General features: G+C 41.0%; 1 protein-coding gene across 1 annotated transcript; it reads right to left on the bottom strand.

The window, feature by feature from the left end:
• Window positions 1-2,484: 2,484 nt before the first annotated feature.
• Window positions 2,485-17,239, bottom strand: LOC132866251 (antigen peptide transporter 2-like). Its single transcript, XM_060898932.1, has 11 exons — window positions 16,422-17,239; window positions 16,233-16,347; window positions 12,717-12,847; window positions 12,313-12,518; window positions 9,612-9,809; window positions 9,182-9,310; window positions 8,895-9,083; window positions 5,881-6,054; window positions 4,407-4,566; window positions 4,138-4,274; window positions 2,485-4,048 (listed from the first exon to the last, which is right to left on the bottom strand). The coding sequence occupies exons 1-11, from the start codon at window positions 16,930-16,932 to the stop codon at window positions 3,842-3,844; spliced, it is 2,157 nt and encodes a 718-aa protein (XP_060754915.1). The 5' UTR covers window positions 16,933-17,239; the 3' UTR covers window positions 2,485-3,841.
• Between the last annotated feature and the right edge of the window lie 354 nt (window positions 17,240-17,593).

Here is a 17,593-nt window from a genome sequence, read left to right as displayed (position 1 = left end):
TTGAGCAGAAGTCAGTGTGGAGAAATGAGTGTGTAAGAGGAGCGCTATTCCCTGCCTGATTACTTCTGTCTGGAACTGAGGAGATGGGAGGTGTTCTGTTCGGTTCTGTGAGTTGTTCTGTTCTCGGTTATGGTGCTTTATTTGAACGTCTAAAAGTTTTCATATACCAATATATGTATAGATCCTGAAAATTTGGTTCCAACTCCACATACTGAGTTACAGTGAGATGAAGTGAGACGCTGTTTGGACGAGTGTTCTATAAAATCGCTCTGAAAACTTTTAGACGGTTGGAAAAAAGAACCGTAACTGAGAACAGAACAACTCACAGAACTGAACAAATTGAGTTATGATGAATTTTCATTTTCTCTCACACACACAAGGGTGTTTCAGACAATATGCGTAAAATTTAGAGTTTTGAATTTTCTTACTCTCATTCATTTTATTTATGCCAATAAATAAAATAACTCGTCATGCAATCAACATTTAGGCACCTTTAAAATAACTAGAGATGCCTCAAACAGGTTAATATGGATTGCAGTGACTTGGTTACTTATATGTGTTTGTGTATATATATATATATATATATATATATATATATATATATATATATATATATATATATATATATATGTGTGTGTGTGTATATATATATATATGTATATATGTATATATATATATATGTATATATATATATATATATATATATGTGTGTGTGTATATATATATATATATATATATATATATATATATATATATGTATGTATATGGGCGGCACGGTGGTGTAGTGGTTAGCACTGTCGCCTCACAGCAAGAAGGTCCGGGTTCGAGCCCCGTGGCCGGCGAGGGCCTTTCTGTGTGGAGTTTGCATGTTCTCCCCGTGTCTGCATGGGTTTCCTCCGGGTGCTCCGGTTTCCCCCACAGTCCAAAGACATGCAGGTTAGGTTAACTGGTGACTCTAAATTGACCGTAGGTGTGAATGTGAGTGTGAATGGTTGTCTGTGTCTATGTGTCAGCCCTGTGATGACCCGGTGACTTGTCCAGGGTGTACCCCGCCTTTCGCCTGTAGTCAGCTGGGATAGGCTCCAGCTTGCCTGCGACCCTGTAGGACAGGATAAAGCGGCTAGAGATAATGAGATGATATATATATACTATATACTTACATACACACACATATATGTGTGTGTGTGCGTGTGCGCGACTGTCTGATCATTTTTATGAGGGGTGCCAATAATTCTGAGAACACTATATTTCCTGTCCATGCTTTGAAAGACAGAAAACTACCTGTAAGACTTGACCAGCAGAGAGCAGCAATTGGTAATTTTGTGTACTGAACAATTAAAATCGCAAGCGCGTGCACACACACACACACACACACACACACACACACACACACACACACACACACACACACACACAGAGTTAAAAATTAGAGTGGCTGTTAAATCTAGAACAACATTTAGGCAGCACAGTGGTGTAGTGGTTAGCACTTTTGCCTCACTGCAAGAAGGTTCTGGGTTTGAGGCCGATGGGGGTCTTATTGTGTGAAGTTTGCATGTTCTCCACCTGTCTGTGTGAGTTTCTTCTGGGTGCTCTGGTTTCCTCCAGTTCAAAGACATGCGGTTAGGTTAACATGGGGCAGCATGATGGTATAGTGGTTAGCACTGTCGCCTCACAGCAAAAAGGTCCTGGGTTCAAGCCCAGCGGCTGGCGAGGGCCTTTCTGTGTGGAGTTTGCATGTTCTCCCCATGGTTTCCTCCGGGTGCTCCGGTTTCCTGTGTCTGCATGTCCAAAGACATGCAGGTTAGGTTAATCGGTGGTTCTAAATAGACCGTAGGTGTGAATGTGAGTGTGAATGGTTGTTTGTCTCTGTGTCAGCCCTGCGATGACCTGGCGACTTGTCCAGGGTGTACCCCACCTCTCGCCCATAGTCAGCTGGGATAGCAATCTTCCAGCTTGCCTGCGACCCTGTAGAACAGGATAAGCGGCTACAGATAATGGATGGATGAGGTGGCCTTGGGCTGAAGTGCCCTTCGGCAAGGCACCTAACCCCCAACTGCTCCCTGGGTGCTGTAACATAGCTGCCCACTGCTCTGGGTACGTGTGTGTGCATGTGTGTGTTCACTGCTTCAGATGGGTTAAATGCAGAGGAGAAATTTCACTGTGCGCTTAAGTCTGTGCTTGAGTGTATGTGTGACAAATAATGGCTTCTTCTTCTAGATCCTCTTAAAGAACACTCAAAGTTTCTTTGGAGAACCTTACAACAAATGTTTCCCTCTCAGACTATGTTCCAAGTAGAAAAATGAAGATTAATGTAAGGAGAAAGTAGAAACACTACCAAATGTGATGTTTATTCATTACTGAAGTATCAGAGTTGTGTTCATTTTGTAAAGCAAAGGTAATACATAATATCAGGGTAGAAAGTTATATTGGGAACAGGTGACCAAAAAAACCCATGAAATAAAACTGAATAAAATCATACAAACATTCATAAAAAATGAGAATTTTTATTCAAAATTATTTTTAAGTGGGAGAAGAGGGAGGTCATATATATTACAATCATTTATGAGAGACATGCAGCTACTCCAAATGAACATGAAACACAAACAACTATCATTATCGTTTCAGTGACAGAAATTATCGTTTTTGCAGAGTCAGTTACAGTAATGGATATATTCTTCAGCCTGCGTTCACACTAAAACAAGACAAAACTTTATAACACACCATGATGTGATCTTATAATGAGAGCAGAACTTTTAATGCTGTCACTTGTAATATACAGGTAGTCGTCGACTTACGACCTATGCAACTTACGACCGATCGACTTTACGACCGTCTGGTTATGACTGGCAAGTGTTTCCCAACTGAGCTAGCTGCGCGTACGACAGTTTCCGCCCCAGCTCCCGGCAGCGCCTCTCGCCGCGTACAACAGTTTCCGCCCCAGCTCCAGGCACATGCGCAGTCTCTCTCACGCTCCGTCATGCAGTTTCCGCCCGAGCTCCTGGTTTATGAAACGAGCAAATCCTCCCGCCAGCCCGAGCGCTGCAACAGCTGATGATGACGTAGACGACCCACAGCCAAGCACCAGTGATGCCAGCGGTCACTAAGTTTTGTATTTTGCTATGTTTTACATTTGTATTTTGGTATGTTTCAAACTAAAATGGTTTCTATTTTTCACACCTGTATTTCGTATTTTTTGTTTTGCACATATTAAACGAATTGTACTGTACGCAGTGTCGGATGCAGTGTTTGACTTAAACCAAATAATGAGCCAAGGTAATGAAATAAATGTTGATAAAATAAGACTTTAAGATATCATTACACATCACAATATACTTACGTTCATTTAACATAGGCCGACTTACGACCGGTCAGTCGTAACCAAACGCAGTCCTAAGTCGACGACTACCTGTATTGTAAACTGTTCATTAAAACAGTTTCTGTCTGGATCTACTTTCTTGTTTGTTTCTGATGTAATTAAAAAACCGAAAATGATCCCACATCTCTGTAATGAACAAATCTGATGTATTTTTGTTGTTTTGCTTCAGTGGAAGAGAATTTACAATTCGAACGTTGCCCATTCATATAAATAAACCCCTTTCAAAGTCAAAAATATTTTATTTTTAATGACCACTTACAATATATTTGCTTTTTGTACACTATATTAATCAACTAAGACGACAGTGTAGCTCAGAAAACAGTTGAAACAAAGAGGAATGTCAAAAAAAAAGAGAAAAGAAAACCCAAAACACTCTTCCAGTGTATGATTTCAGTTGTGCTGTATACTGATAGTGTCACTGCTTCCAAATTTTAAGATTGGACTTGCAGATCTTTTTGTTTCACATTAACTGTTACTGTTATTTTCAGGAAAGAGTTTCTCTTTCAGTTTGTAGTAATGCCCTTCCCTCTCCATAAGTTCCTGGTGACTCCCTCGCTCCACAATCACCCCCTGGTCAATCACAATAATCTGGTCTGCCTTCTCAATGGTCTTCAGCTTGTGTGCGATCACCAGTAAGGTCTGATTGGGGCAGTTGGCCAGGGCTTGTTGGACCTGAGTAAACATTTTCAAGCTTGTTGTTACAGAGTTCTTCTGAATGCAGTCTGTATTTATGTGAGTATACAGTATGTGTGCATGTGTACCGTTTGTTCACTCTTCGGATCCAGAAAGCTTGTGATCTCATCCAGTAATATAACCTGTGGCTGTCTGATTAAAGCTCTGGCAATCGCAATGCGCTGCTTCTGACTGCTACCAAGAAGACTTCCTCCCTCACCTACATCTGAGAAACAACGTGAAATAAAGAATCTTAGTTTTCAGTGGTCTTTTTTTTAACTGTCATACTGTATGTGTAAGTCATAATTAAACTTGTGTGGCCATGACGACAATTAAACATCATTGTAGTGTATCTTACCTGTGTCATAACCTTTCTCTAACTGGCAGATGAATTCATGTGCATTGGCTTTGCGTGCTGCCTCCTGAATTCTCTCGAGCGAACAGTCTGGCAATCCGTAAGCAATATTGTCCCGTACGGTACCGCAGAAGAGAACAGGCTCCTGGCCCACTGCAACAAGCTGCCGAAGAAAATCAGAAATGTGATTAACGTGATTACGGTAAGATATTTTTAATTATTATGCATACAGGACACTTATTCGATGGAATAAAAACATATGTTCTATTCCCTATTAGCGGGTTTCATTCATTTGGTTCAATAGCATGCAATATTGTTTGCATATCACTTATCGTACATGTATTACGTCACTCTACCCAATGGAGAATGAGCGTTGAATATGGTTTACGATACTGCATGGTTGTCAAGATAACATGACGTCACATGTCGGAGAAGTAAAACTTCCATGTTAGTGAGTGACTGTGACAATTTGTAAACAAACATGGCTGCCAGGTTTGCTTCATTAAATACGGAAGATTTTGAGATAATTGTGAAAGAGAAAGACGCATTGAACACCCGAAAGGAATGTATAATAATAATAATATTGGCTGGGGCGGCACGGTAGTGTAGTGGTTAGCGCTGTCGCCTCACAGCAAGAAGGTCCGGGTTCGAGCCCTGTGGCTGACGAGGGCCTTTCTGTGTGGAGTTTGCATGTTCTCCCCGTGTCCGCGTGGGTTTCCTCCGGGTGCTCCGGTTTCCCCCACAGTCCAAAGACATGCAGGTTAGGTTAACTGGTGACTCTAAATTGACCGTAGGTGTGAATGTGAGTGTGAATGGTTGTCTGTGTCTATGTGTCAGCCCTGTGATGACCTGGCAACTTGTCCAGGGTGTACCCCGCCTTTCGCCCGTAGTCAGCTGGGATAGGCTCCAGCTTGCCTGCGACCCTGTAGAAGGATAAAGCGGCTACAGATAATGAGATGAGATGAGAGATGTTGGCTGGCTTTTTTCGTCGTATATCAGATATAGTCCATTCAGGTACTCGTCTTCGACTCGTTCAATATCACGCTAGCTGAATGGAATATATCTGATATACCACGAAAAAAGCCAGTCAATATTATTTAAATAGTATACTCGGAGTTAAATTGTATAACTAAATAAGGAATACATAAATTTATTCGGGATAAAATTAGCTCATATGTTTAAAGTCTTTAATTTTGTGTCAAGCTGCTTTGCGACAATGTCTGTTGGTAAAAGCACAATACAAATAAACTGATTTGACTTGACTATAAGCCAAGCTGTTAAATTATTACTTACATCTATGCACAATGCTAATATCTATATAAATATTACTATTATGGCTGCACTGGTCGACTGAAAACAAAACAAAGTGTGCAGATTTAAAGATGGGCTGCGAGACATTTTATCAAACTCCACAGCCCATACTGACACAAAAATAAAAATGTACTGCCAGCGTGTTATAATAAATGTCTGCCATTACCTTTCTGTGCAGGTATTTGTGCTGGTAGTTGCGCAGAGGCTGTCCATCCAGTAGGATCTGTCCATGCTGAGGCTGGTAAAACCTCTGCAGCAGACTGACAAGAGTGCTTTTCCCACCACCGGAAATCCCCACCAGGGCAGTCATTTTACCGGGATTCAGCTCCAAATTGAAGTCCTGAATATAACACAGAGACACGTTACAATGTGCTTAATGCATTACTCATCTCATCTCATTATCTCTAGCCGCTTTATCCTGTTCTACAGGGTCGCAGGCAAGCTGGAGTCTATCCCAGCTGACTACGGGCGAAAGGCGGGGTACACCCTGGACAAGTCGCCAGGTCATCACAGGGCTGACACATAGACACAGACAACCATTCACACTCACATTCACACCTACGGTCAATTTAGAGTCACCAGTTAACCTAACCTGCATGTCTTTGGACTATGGGGGAAACCGGAGCACCCGGAGGAAACCCACGCGGACACGGGGAGAACATGCAAACTCCACACAGAAAGGCCCTCGCCGGCCACGGGGCTCGAACCCAGGACCTTCTTGCTGTGAGGTGACAGCGCTAACCACTACACCACCGTGCCACCCCTAATGCATTACTCATTACACATATCATATTTATGACATAATAAATTGTAGAAATATGAGACAACAGCTGCCAGACACTGTCAGATTCTGTAACTGTTAAAAATATTGATTGCACATGATATGTAAGGAATAAAACACAGCAGGGTTTTATCTTGGGGATATTGATTATTTTCCTCTAACACAAAGTCATAAAGTCTTTTATTCCTCTGATACCTCAGCAGTTAATATGAGGTTTTTTTTAAATCGTTCTATTCACCCTTGTAAGTTGGTACTATAAACATGACAAAATATTAGAATGAACACATTAATATAAACCGAGCAGCTGGAACTACTGTCAGAGCTGCTGCTACAGGATATTAACCAACACCTTCAATCCAGCATTCAGCAGCACTGTGGTATAGTCACAATTATACATACAGGACACTTTATCGATGGAATAAAAAAAAAACATGTATTCGATTCCCTTCTAGCAGGTTTCATTCATTTGGTTTGATAGCATGCAATATTGTTAGCATATCACTCATCCTATTGTACATGTCTAACGTCACTCTGCCCAGTGGAGAATGAGCCAGAGATGCCTACCCCAAATTTTGAATTTCAGTATTCTTGAAAACATTTTTCAGTATTTTGGAATGACTTTCAGTAACATTAATTTATGCGCATTTCCATTATAAAGAGGTGTATATACCAATATGTTTAACATTTAAATTATTAAAAACTACTGTTTTGTGTGAATTGAATAAACAAAACACGAGCAGCCATCTCAATTGAATTTCCACTCAACAAATTTCTAGAGCATACAATATATCACATTTTTCTAAATACAATAGTGTTCCCTGTTTGCAGACATTACGGTTGACTACCAATCATTGGTATTTAATGTAACTCCTCAAAAGTATTATATTACTATATTGCCTGGCAAAATGTTCTACCTGTTAATGGATTCTAATAAAATTTTTAAAAAAATTCTTATTTCATGCCAAAGAGAGTCCGACATTGTTATCTTAATGTCCCAATATATAAATACTTCAGCATAATGCTTCAGAAGAGACATTGAATAAAATGACATTTATAATTGTATTTAAAAAAGTGGAATGATCAATTTTTTGCCACAATCCCAACAACACTAATTATAAAATTCTGTTTTTGATCATACTACATGTACATTTGCACTTGCAACACTGAAAAGACTTTGAATTAAAGAAGTACAGCCAGTGTTTGATATTTCAGTGAATAAAAATCATATACGTAAAAAGAAACTGAATAAGTTTAACTCACATTTCATGGCACTAATTGGCAAGTTCGACTCCAAGCATAGGTCAACCATCACCACTTCAGCACGTGTCACGTTCCGTGTCTTTTCATCCACAGATTTCGTAAAAAACTGCTGGATACCCCCAGATTTACTTTCCGCCTGACTCGCCATTTCAGCATACTCCATATGTTTTTTTGTAGTTGACATGCCGCGTGCAGTCATCGCGACCACCATGAGTGATGTTAATGTCAGTTCTACACAGTTTGCAGTGCGCGTATCCATTGCCCTTTTGACTGGGTGTAATGCACGGCCATTCTACTGTATATCGTGTGAGGAACACCTGAGACCTGTGTTTCACTTGTCCCGATACTGAGCGTTTCATTTCTACTATTGAGAAGCAGCACCATGCGTGTGTGATGCCGAGCGAAAATAGCGCGAACAAATGTGCGGTATCTGCACATGTCACACACAGCATGTGCGGTATCTGCGCATGTCACACACAGCATGTGTGGTTGTCGTAAAAATAAATAGCTGTGAATCACGCATGGATTGAAAAAGTCGCTTGGACATTTAAAAACAACTCACTGGTATTTTTTAAGACTTTATAATAATTCCGTACAGAATAACACTGTTTGTCATAACATCATATTTACGTAACTTTTCCGTACAAAATACGGCCAATCCATACTAGTAGGCGTCTCTGATGAGCGTTGAATATGGTTTACGATATTGCATGGTTGTCAAGACAACATGGCGTCACACATCGGAGACGTAAAACTTCCATGCTAGCAATTGACTGTGACAATTTGTAAACAAACATGGCCACCAGGTTTGCTTTGCTAAATCTGGAAGACTATGAGAGAATTTTGAAAGAGAAAGACGTGTTGAACACCCGAAAGGAATGTGTATAAATAATAATGTTTTTTTCCATGGTATATCAGATATATTCCATTCAGCTATCATGATATTGAACTCATCTTCAACTCATTCATTATCATGCTAGCTGAATGGAATATATCTGATATACCACTCAACACCAGCCAATATTATTTAAATAACACCTACACTACAATTGTAGGATTGCAAATTTAGTTATCAGCTCTTGACACATTAACAGCAAATAAGCTCATGTAGCGTGTTCTGGCCATGCTGTAATTCGCACCTCCAGCACATTGCGGTCAGGACGTGTTGGATAAGAGAAGGTGATGTTCTGGAAGCTGATGTGTCCCTTCAGTTCCTCTGGCTCCAGGGTCCCATCTGTGCTCACTTCAGGCTTGCGGTCCAGGTACTCAAACACCTTCCCAGCAGCACCCACAGAGTTCAGCATGTCTCCAAATATGTAAATCAAAGTCTGAAAGGGATAGAGCCGTTTTATTTTCATTAAGGTTTTAGGTTCTGACTTCAGTATTTTTAAATATATATATTTTTTTATTTACGAGGTGCACATACCCTAATGTTGTCCGCAAGATCTGACTGGTAGAGGATGAATGAGACCAGATTTCCCGTAGTCATCTGTCCATATGTTATAAACAGGCGACCATAGTATAACATAGCCACCTTCACTCCCAACTCTGTGAGCTGTGAATAACACACAGAAGCATACACATATAGAAATGCATTTTCATATGTAAATATATTTAGCAAAGGAGAGAAGACAGGATTATATCACCAAAATAAATTATCATATTACTGTAGTTGTACAAAAATGCTCTTTAACTAATTTGTATTATAGTCTACTGATATACTGAGATATCTTAAAAACTACACATATGTAGCATATGTCATAAAACCAGTACAAATTTCGATGTTTATTCTGATTTAGTATTGGTTCTAAACACTCATCTGGAATGTGACCCTGAAATAGAGACTGTATACTCACCCTTCTCACCAGGAGGTACAATGCTCTGACTGTGTCCCGTCGAGTCTTTATATTATGCGTGTCCATCAGCCGCTCATCATAGCGACACTTCTCACTCTGCTTTGCGTTGAAGCTCTTTACTGTCCTGATGCTTGACACAGCCTCACCTGCAGCATCATTTGCTCTTGCTATGGAGTCCTGCACCTTCTTTGAGAGTCTCTATAGGAAGCACAAGGGGGGGATGATGATGATGATGATGGTGAAACAAGGTACACTCACCGGCCACTTGAATAGGAACTTGTTCTTGATTCTAAGATTCCTGTTCTTGGCTACAGGAGTGGAACCCAATGTGGTCTTCTGCTGTTGCATGCTGAGATGCTTTTCTGCTCACCGTGGTTGTAAAGAGTTACTATAAGTTACTACAGTGGTGCTTGAAAGTTTGTGAACCCTTTCGAATTTTCTATATTTCTACATAAATATGACCTAAAACATCATCAGATTTTCACACAAGTCCTAAAAGTAGATAAAGAGAACCCAGTTCAACAAATGAGACAAAAATATGATACTTGGTCATATATTTATTGAGGAAAATGATCCAGTATTACATATCTGTGAGTGGCAAAAGTATGTGAACCTTTGCTTTCAGTATCTGGTGTGACCCCCTTGTGCAGCAATAACTGCAACTAAATGTTTCCGGTAACTGTTGATCAGTCCTGCACACCAGCTTGGAGGAATTTTAGCCCGTTCCTCCATACAGAACAGCTTCAACTCTGGGATGTTGGTGGGTTTCCTCACATGAACTGCTCGCTTCAGGTCCTTCCACAACATTTCCATTGGATTAAGGTCAGGACTTTGACTTGGCCATTCCAAAACATTTAACTTTATTCTTCTTTAACCATTCTTTGCGAGAATGACTTGTGTGCTTCGTGTCATTGTCTTGTTGCATGACCCATCTTCTCTTGAGATTCAGTTCATGGACAGATGTCCTGACATTTTCCATTAGAATTCGCTGGTATAATTCAGAATTCATTGTTCCATCAATGACGGCAAGCCGTCCTGGCCCAGATGCAGCAAAACAAGCCCAAACCATGATACTACCACCATCATGTTTCTCAGATGGGATAAGGTTCTTATGCTGGAATGCAGTGTTTTCCTTTCTCCAAACATAATGCTTCTCATTTAAACCAAAAAGTTGTATTTTGGTCTCATCTGTCCACAAAACATTTTTCCAATAGCCTTCTGGCTTGTCCACATGATCTTTAGCAAACTGCAGACGAGCAGCAATGTTCTTTTTGGAGAGCAGTGGCTTTCTCCTTGCAACCCTGCCATGTACACCATTGTTGTTCAGTGTTCTTCTGATGGTGGACTCATGAACATTAACATTAGCCAATGTGAGAGAGGCCTTCAGTTGGTTAGAAGTTACCCGGGGGTCCTTTGTGACCTCGCTGACTATTACACGCCTTGCTCGTGGAGTGATCCTTGTTGGTCGACCACTCCTGGGGGAGGGTAACAATGGTCTTGAATTTCCTCCATTTGTGCACATTCTGTTTGGCTGTGGATTGGTGGAGTCCAAACTCTTTAGAGATGGTTTTGTAACCTTTTCCAGCCTGATGAGCATCAACAACGCTTTTTCTGAGGTCTTCAGAAATCCCCTTTGTTGGTGCCATGATACACTTCCACAGACATGTGTTGTGAAGATCAGACTTTTATAGATCCCTGTTCTTTAAATAAAACAGGGTGCCCACTCACACCTGACTGTCATCCCATTGATTGAAAACACCTGACTCTAATTTCACCTTCAAATTAACTGCTAATCCTAGAGGTTCACATACTTTTGCTACTCACAGATATGTAATATTGGGTCATTTTCCTCAATAAATAAATGACCAAGTATAATATTTTTGTCTCATTTGTTTAACTGGGTTCTCTTGATCTACTTTTAGGACTTGTGTGAAAATCTGATGATGTTTTCTGTCATATTTATGCAGAAATATAGACAATTCTAAAGGGTTCACAAACTTTCAAGCACCACTGTATATCCTTCCTGGCAGCTCAAACCAATCTGGCCATTTTCCTCTGACCTCTCATCAACAAGACGTTTCCACCCACAGAACTGTCACTCACTCAATGTTTTTTGTTTGTCACACCATTCTGTGTAAACTCTAGAGACTGGTGTGTGTGAAAACCCGAGGAGATCAGCAGTTTCTGAAATACTCAAACCAGTCCATCCGGCTCAAACCAACACCCATGCCACAGTGAAAGAAAGTCACATTTTGAGATCACAATTTTTCCCATTCTGATGTTTGACATGAACAGTAACTGAAGCTCTTGATTTGTATCTACATGATATTATGCACTGTGCTGCTGTCAAGGGATTGGCTGATTAGATACCTGCCTAAAACAGCAGGTGTATGGGTGTATCTAATAAAGTGGCTGGTGAGTGTACATCTTAATGGTTTATCATGATTCATATTTTAATTTGTTTAGTTTTGTAGAACACAAGCTTATATTTCAAATAACTAAACACTCGGTAAAAAGCTTTCCTGAGAAAAAGTATAAGCTTGCTTGGAAAGTGGTGCAGCCCATTCTTGCATTTCCAAAAGTCAGTAATAAATAGTACCAGTGCCAACAACCATAATACAGAGCTTCATTTTGTTGAGAAATTGGGCCACACTTTACACCTAATGTCTATGTGTACATTTACAGACTATTTGGTCAGTACCTGGTAGTGTGTATCATAGATGTTCTGTAGCAGTCCATTCAAAGGTGTCTCCAACAGCGTCAGTACAGTGAGCTTCCAGGAGAGTCCACACATCAGGTACAGCATCCCCAGGGTCTTAATCAGGGTTCTCAGAAGGACGTTCACATTTAGAGCTACAGCTTGGGCCATGAGATTGGTGTCTGTGGACAGTCTGGATGTGATGTCACCTGGTGAACAAATGTAGATTAAAAACCCAATGTGATACTCCATAGACAGTCAGGGAAGCAGGTGTACCAACAGTTATATGCTAATGTGGCCATGTGACAACTTAGTGTGTAACAAAACACTGCGAAAACTAAGGTAATTTTTAAAATATCCTTGTTGGTTAGCATGCTAAACCATGATGGGAATATGTAAAAGTCTACCTGTCTTTGTTGTCTCATAGAAGCCAATTTCCTGCTTAAGCAAGTAGCTGAAGAGTTGATGCTTCACTCTACTAATAAAGCTGCCAATCGCACACGTGAACAGACCTCCTCGGCAGCCTGCGCTGAAAGAACTGAAAACGGATAGAAAACATTAAAATCTATTAATAAAATAAGCTTCATCCTAGTAATATAGTAGCCTGTCTTTGGAATATAGCACTGGTTAGGATACTGTTAGGAAATGTTGGGGGAAGCCATAGCCAAATGGTTAGAGAAACAGCTTTGGGACCATAAGGTTGCTGGTTTGATTCCCTGAACCAGCAGAACTGGCTCAAGTGCCCTTAAGCAAGGCACCTAACCCCCAACTGCTCCAGCAAGAGCGGTGGTGTACTTTGTGTCTGATTAGCCAGAGAAAAACTGATGATGTGATTATCACTTGGGGCAAGGACCCGGCCAAAACTAGGAAATGTTGCTATGCTGATGAATACTACAACCCCGATTCCAAAAAAGTTGGGACAAAGTACAAATTGTAAATAAAAACAGAATGCAATAATTTACAAATCTCAAAAACTGATATTGTATTCACAATAGAACATAGACAACATGTCGAAAGTGAGACATTTTGAAATTTCATGCCAAATATTGGCTCATTTGAAATTTCATGACAGCAACACATCTCAAAAAAGCTGGGACGGGCAATAAGACTTAAAGGTACAAAAAAGGAACAGCTGGAGGACCAAATTGCAACTCATTAGGTCAATTGGCAATAGGTCATTAACATGACTGGGTATAAAAAGAGCATCTTGGAGTGGCAGCGGCTCTCAGAAGTAAAGATGGGAAGTGGATCACCAATCCCCCTAATTCTGCACCGACAAATAGTGGAGCAATATCAGAAAGGAGTTCGACAGTGTAAAATTGCAAAGAGTTTGAACATATCATCATCTACAGTGCATAATATCATCAAAAGATTCAGAGAATCTGGAAGAATCTCTGTGCATAAGGGTCAAGGCCGGAAAACCATACTGGGTGCCCGTGATAATCGGGCCCTTAGACGGCACTGCATCACATACAGGCATGCTTCTGTATTGGAAATCACAAAATGGGCTCAGGAATATTTCCAGAGAACATTATCTGTGAACACAATTCACCGTGCCATCCGCCGTTGCCAGCTAAAACTCTATAGTTCAAAGAAGAAGCCGTATCTAAACACGATCCAGAAGCACAGACGTCTTCTCTGGGCCAAGGCTCATTTAAAATGGACTGTGGCAAAGTGGAAAACTGTTCTGTGGTCAGACGAATCAAAATGTGAAGTTCTTTATGGAAATCAGGGACGCCGTGTCATTCGGACTAAGGAGGAGAAGGACGACCCGAGTTGTTATCAGCGCTCAGTTCAGAAGCCTGCATCTCTGATGGTATGGGGTTGCATTAGTGTGTGTGGCATGGGTAGCTTGCACATCTGGAAAGACACCCATCAATGCTGAAAGGTATATCCAGGTTCTAGAGCAACATATGCTCCCATCCAGACGACGTCTCTTTCAAGGAAGACCTTGCATTTTCCAACATGACAATGCCAAACCACATACTGCATCAATTACAGCATCATGGCTGCGTAGAAGAAGGGTCCGGGTACTGAACTGGCCAGCCTGCAGTCCAGGTCTTTCACCCATAGAAAACATTTGGCGCATCATAAAACGGAAGATACGACAAAAAAAAAAAAGACCTAAGACAGTTGAGCAACTAGAATCCTACATTAGACAAGAATGGGTTAACATTCCTATCCCTAAACTTGAGCAACTTGTCTCCTCAGTCCCCAGACGTTTACAGACTGTTGTAAAGAGAAAAGGGGATGTCTCACAGTGGTAAACATGGCCTTGTCCCAACTTTTTTGAGATGTGTTGTTGTCATGAAATTTAAAATCACCTAATTTTTCTCTTTAAACAGGCACGTGCACACATAGGGCTTTAGAGGTGCTTGAGCCCCTGCCCTTTTTGCCTCGAATTAAATGTTGCCCTTTTAAAATAATAATAACAATAAACCTAATAATAAATAATACAGTCCTGTTAGAAGTTTAAAACAACGGCGGTACAAAAACTCCACGGCAATCTACCAATGTTCTTGTATTCCGGGGTGGTTGTGTGCGTTGAGCTGCCGCTTCTCTGTCCATTGCTGCTCCGCTCGAGTGCGGCCAGAGAGAGGGGGCGCGCGGACTGAGTGAGAGGGAAGAAGCCGCTGCGCGCGCTGCCACAGTGATAACAGAGGAGACGGACAGTGAGGCAGCTTGAACATGTGAGTTATGGTCTAACAGTTAACCCTTTCAAACTGTATGGACATGACATTTGGGCGTTTGTAGGGCTACTGACATTTGTGCGAGTAATTTAAGTCTCTATAGTTTAATAATCTGCTTGTTAACTGACGTGACCTGACCTGTTACTGTTCACAATCGATTGCCTCGACCGTGCTTCGGTCTACATGCAAGTATCATATATCGTCAGGAAGCTTACATTCTCCTCTTGTATATATAACTAGTCGTCGACCTCTTCCACAACGTGCTCAAATCAAATGGGTTATGTTTCAGAAAAAAAACAAAAACAAAAGTTTGTGAAAAATGTACTCAGAAGCCTATGCAAAGAAGAGAGGCTCTCTGATCTCCTTCTCCTCTCGATTGAAAAAGACATACGCATAAATCACAATGAGGTCATTAATATCTACAGGGACATGGCCCCCAGAAGGTTACTGCTTTAAGGCCCCTGGAATGTTAGGCTTCTACCTTATGAGAGGAAGGACTGATTTTTATCATTTTGTCCATTAGGCTATTTACTTATTTGTTCAAAGTTCAGGTTTCACTGTTCAATGTTAAATCTTTAACAATAAAAAAGCCTAATAATGCACCAGTGTTTTATTGCTTTGCATGTCTTTTTTTAAAGATTTTTTCTGGGCTTTTTTCACCTTTATTGGATAGGACAGTGTAGAGACAGGAAATGAGTGGGAGAGAGAGACGGGGAGGTATCGGGAAATGACCTCGGGTCGGAATCGAACCCAGGTCCCCGGATTTATGGTATGGCTATGATAATGTGAGTGACAATTTTGCTGACACAAAAGAAATGGCAATTGCATATCACTTTCACCAACACAGGACACATAGCTAAGTACTTACCTTCCTATTAGTATGTTAATTTTAATTCTACATTTCCATATTTTGGAAAGGACCAGGAAAAAAAAAAATCATGCACTTGCTGCCCTTTTTCTGACTTTGAGCCCCTGCCCCTCTATAATCCTGTGCACGTCCCTGTCTTTAAATGATACATTTTCTCAGTTTAAACATTTGATATGTCATCAATGTTCTATTCTGAATAAAATATGGAATTTTGAAACTTCCACATCATTGCATTCCGTTTTTATTTACAATTTGTACTTTGTCCCAACTTTTTTGGAATCGGGGTTGTAGTTCTAGGACTCATATGGTCATTCTAAAAGCTGGCATGTAAGAATCCACAATGCCATGTCATTTAGCCTACTGACCTTCCGAAAGAGAAAAACGTCATTAATATTATTGCGGACAGAAATTCATCCCAGCTGTACTGAGTCTGCAGGATGTCGATCAACTTTCCTGTGTAGAGTGGAATAAACATCTCACCTGAAAACACAAGAACATCTCACCTGAGCATGCTGCTTCATTCAAAAAAAAAAAAAGATTGACTGATTACTTACAAAGGACAGCTAAGGCGAGAAAGACAGATGCCCCGATGAGAAACAGGTAGTCAGGTTTGTACAAGAGGATCACTCTCATGAAGAGCACTCGAGCTTTCTGCTTGTTCTCCTTACTGCTGCTTTCCCCATTAGACTCTGGTAAGAGCGTCTCCCAAAACAGGCATCCCAGAGCAGCAGCAACGCTTCCCAGCAGCCACATCGCAGACTTCTCCAGAGGCCAGCTCCCAAACAGAGTCAACCGACCTGTTTCATACACAGGAGTGATAAAACAGTGGGCTAGAACCCATCGCTTCATCAGTGGCCCTCTCACACCATTATCACTCTCACTCCAGTGGAAGAGTGAACAGAGCACTGAGCATCTCAGCACAGCCTCAGTCCACTGCCTCACTAAGTCAGCTCCACCATCCAAACTCCTCACTTCACCTCTCAGCTGGCTGCCCACCAAGTCCAGCACGTAGATCATCACCAAATCCGTGAATAGAGCAAGAGCAGCCACCAAAAGTTTAGCCATGTTGTAGCCTTGGCTATGAACAGTGTCCCTGATGTAAACAGTAGCTTTTAGGCACCTCAGTATTTCAGGAGCTAGAGCAGTCTGAAGGAAGGTCTTTCCCTGCACTGAAGTCTGACTTCAGGTTTACTTTCAGTTTCATTTTCTTTCCAGGGGTTTTCCAGAATGTGAGCCAAGATATCAGCTGTTCACCACGACCTAAACCTGACAGAACATTTTGTGTGCGTTTTATTCCCCTGTGTAGCTCATATGGATTTTTGTGCGAGCTCTGACTGATTTGAAATATTTTCAGGTTTCTCCATGGGGAGGCGATAAACGCTACCTTTCTACTCAAAGCCTGAGCTAAACCTGCTAATCTCAGATCTGCCTAGCAACTGATGAGTCACCTTAAAGACACACAAAGAAGTTTTGCAGTACAGTCCTGTCCATTTTCCATTATCTATCTATCTATCTATCTATCTATCTATCTATCTATCTATCTATCTATCTAGTCAAGTCAAGTCATTTGTATAGCGCTTTTAACAATAAATGTTGTCGCAAAGCAGCTTTACAGAATTTGAACGACTTAAAATATGAGCTAATTTTATCCCTAACCTATCCCCAATCTATCCCCAATGAGCAAGCCTGTGGCGATGGTGGCAAGGAAAAACTCCCTCAGACGACA

The sequence above is a fragment of the Neoarius graeffei genome, chromosome 18 (genome assembly GCF_027579695.1).
Source record: "Neoarius graeffei isolate fNeoGra1 chromosome 18, fNeoGra1.pri, whole genome shotgun sequence".
NCBI lineage: Eukaryota > Metazoa > Chordata > Actinopteri > Siluriformes > Ariidae > Neoarius > Neoarius graeffei.
The sequence above is the reverse complement of the archived record's forward strand: the minus strand, read 5'-3'. Positions and strand labels throughout refer to the sequence as shown.

What these genes read in the sequence shown, in the direction of transcription:
- LOC132866251 (XM_060898932.1), bottom strand. Translation starts at nt 16,932, where the DNA reads ATGGCTAAACTTTTGGTGGCTGCTCTTGCTCTATTCACGGATTTGGTG. An exon ending in TCTATGATACACACTACCAG is followed by an intron (nt 9,810 to 12,312) that starts GTACTGACCAAA and finishes TGCTTCCTATAG; the next exon opens with AGACTCTCAAAGAAGGTGCA. An exon ending in ATCCGAAGAGTGAACAAACG is followed by an intron (nt 4,049 to 4,137) that starts GTACACATGCAC and finishes ATGTTTACTCAG; the next exon opens with GTCCAACAAGCCCTGGCCAA.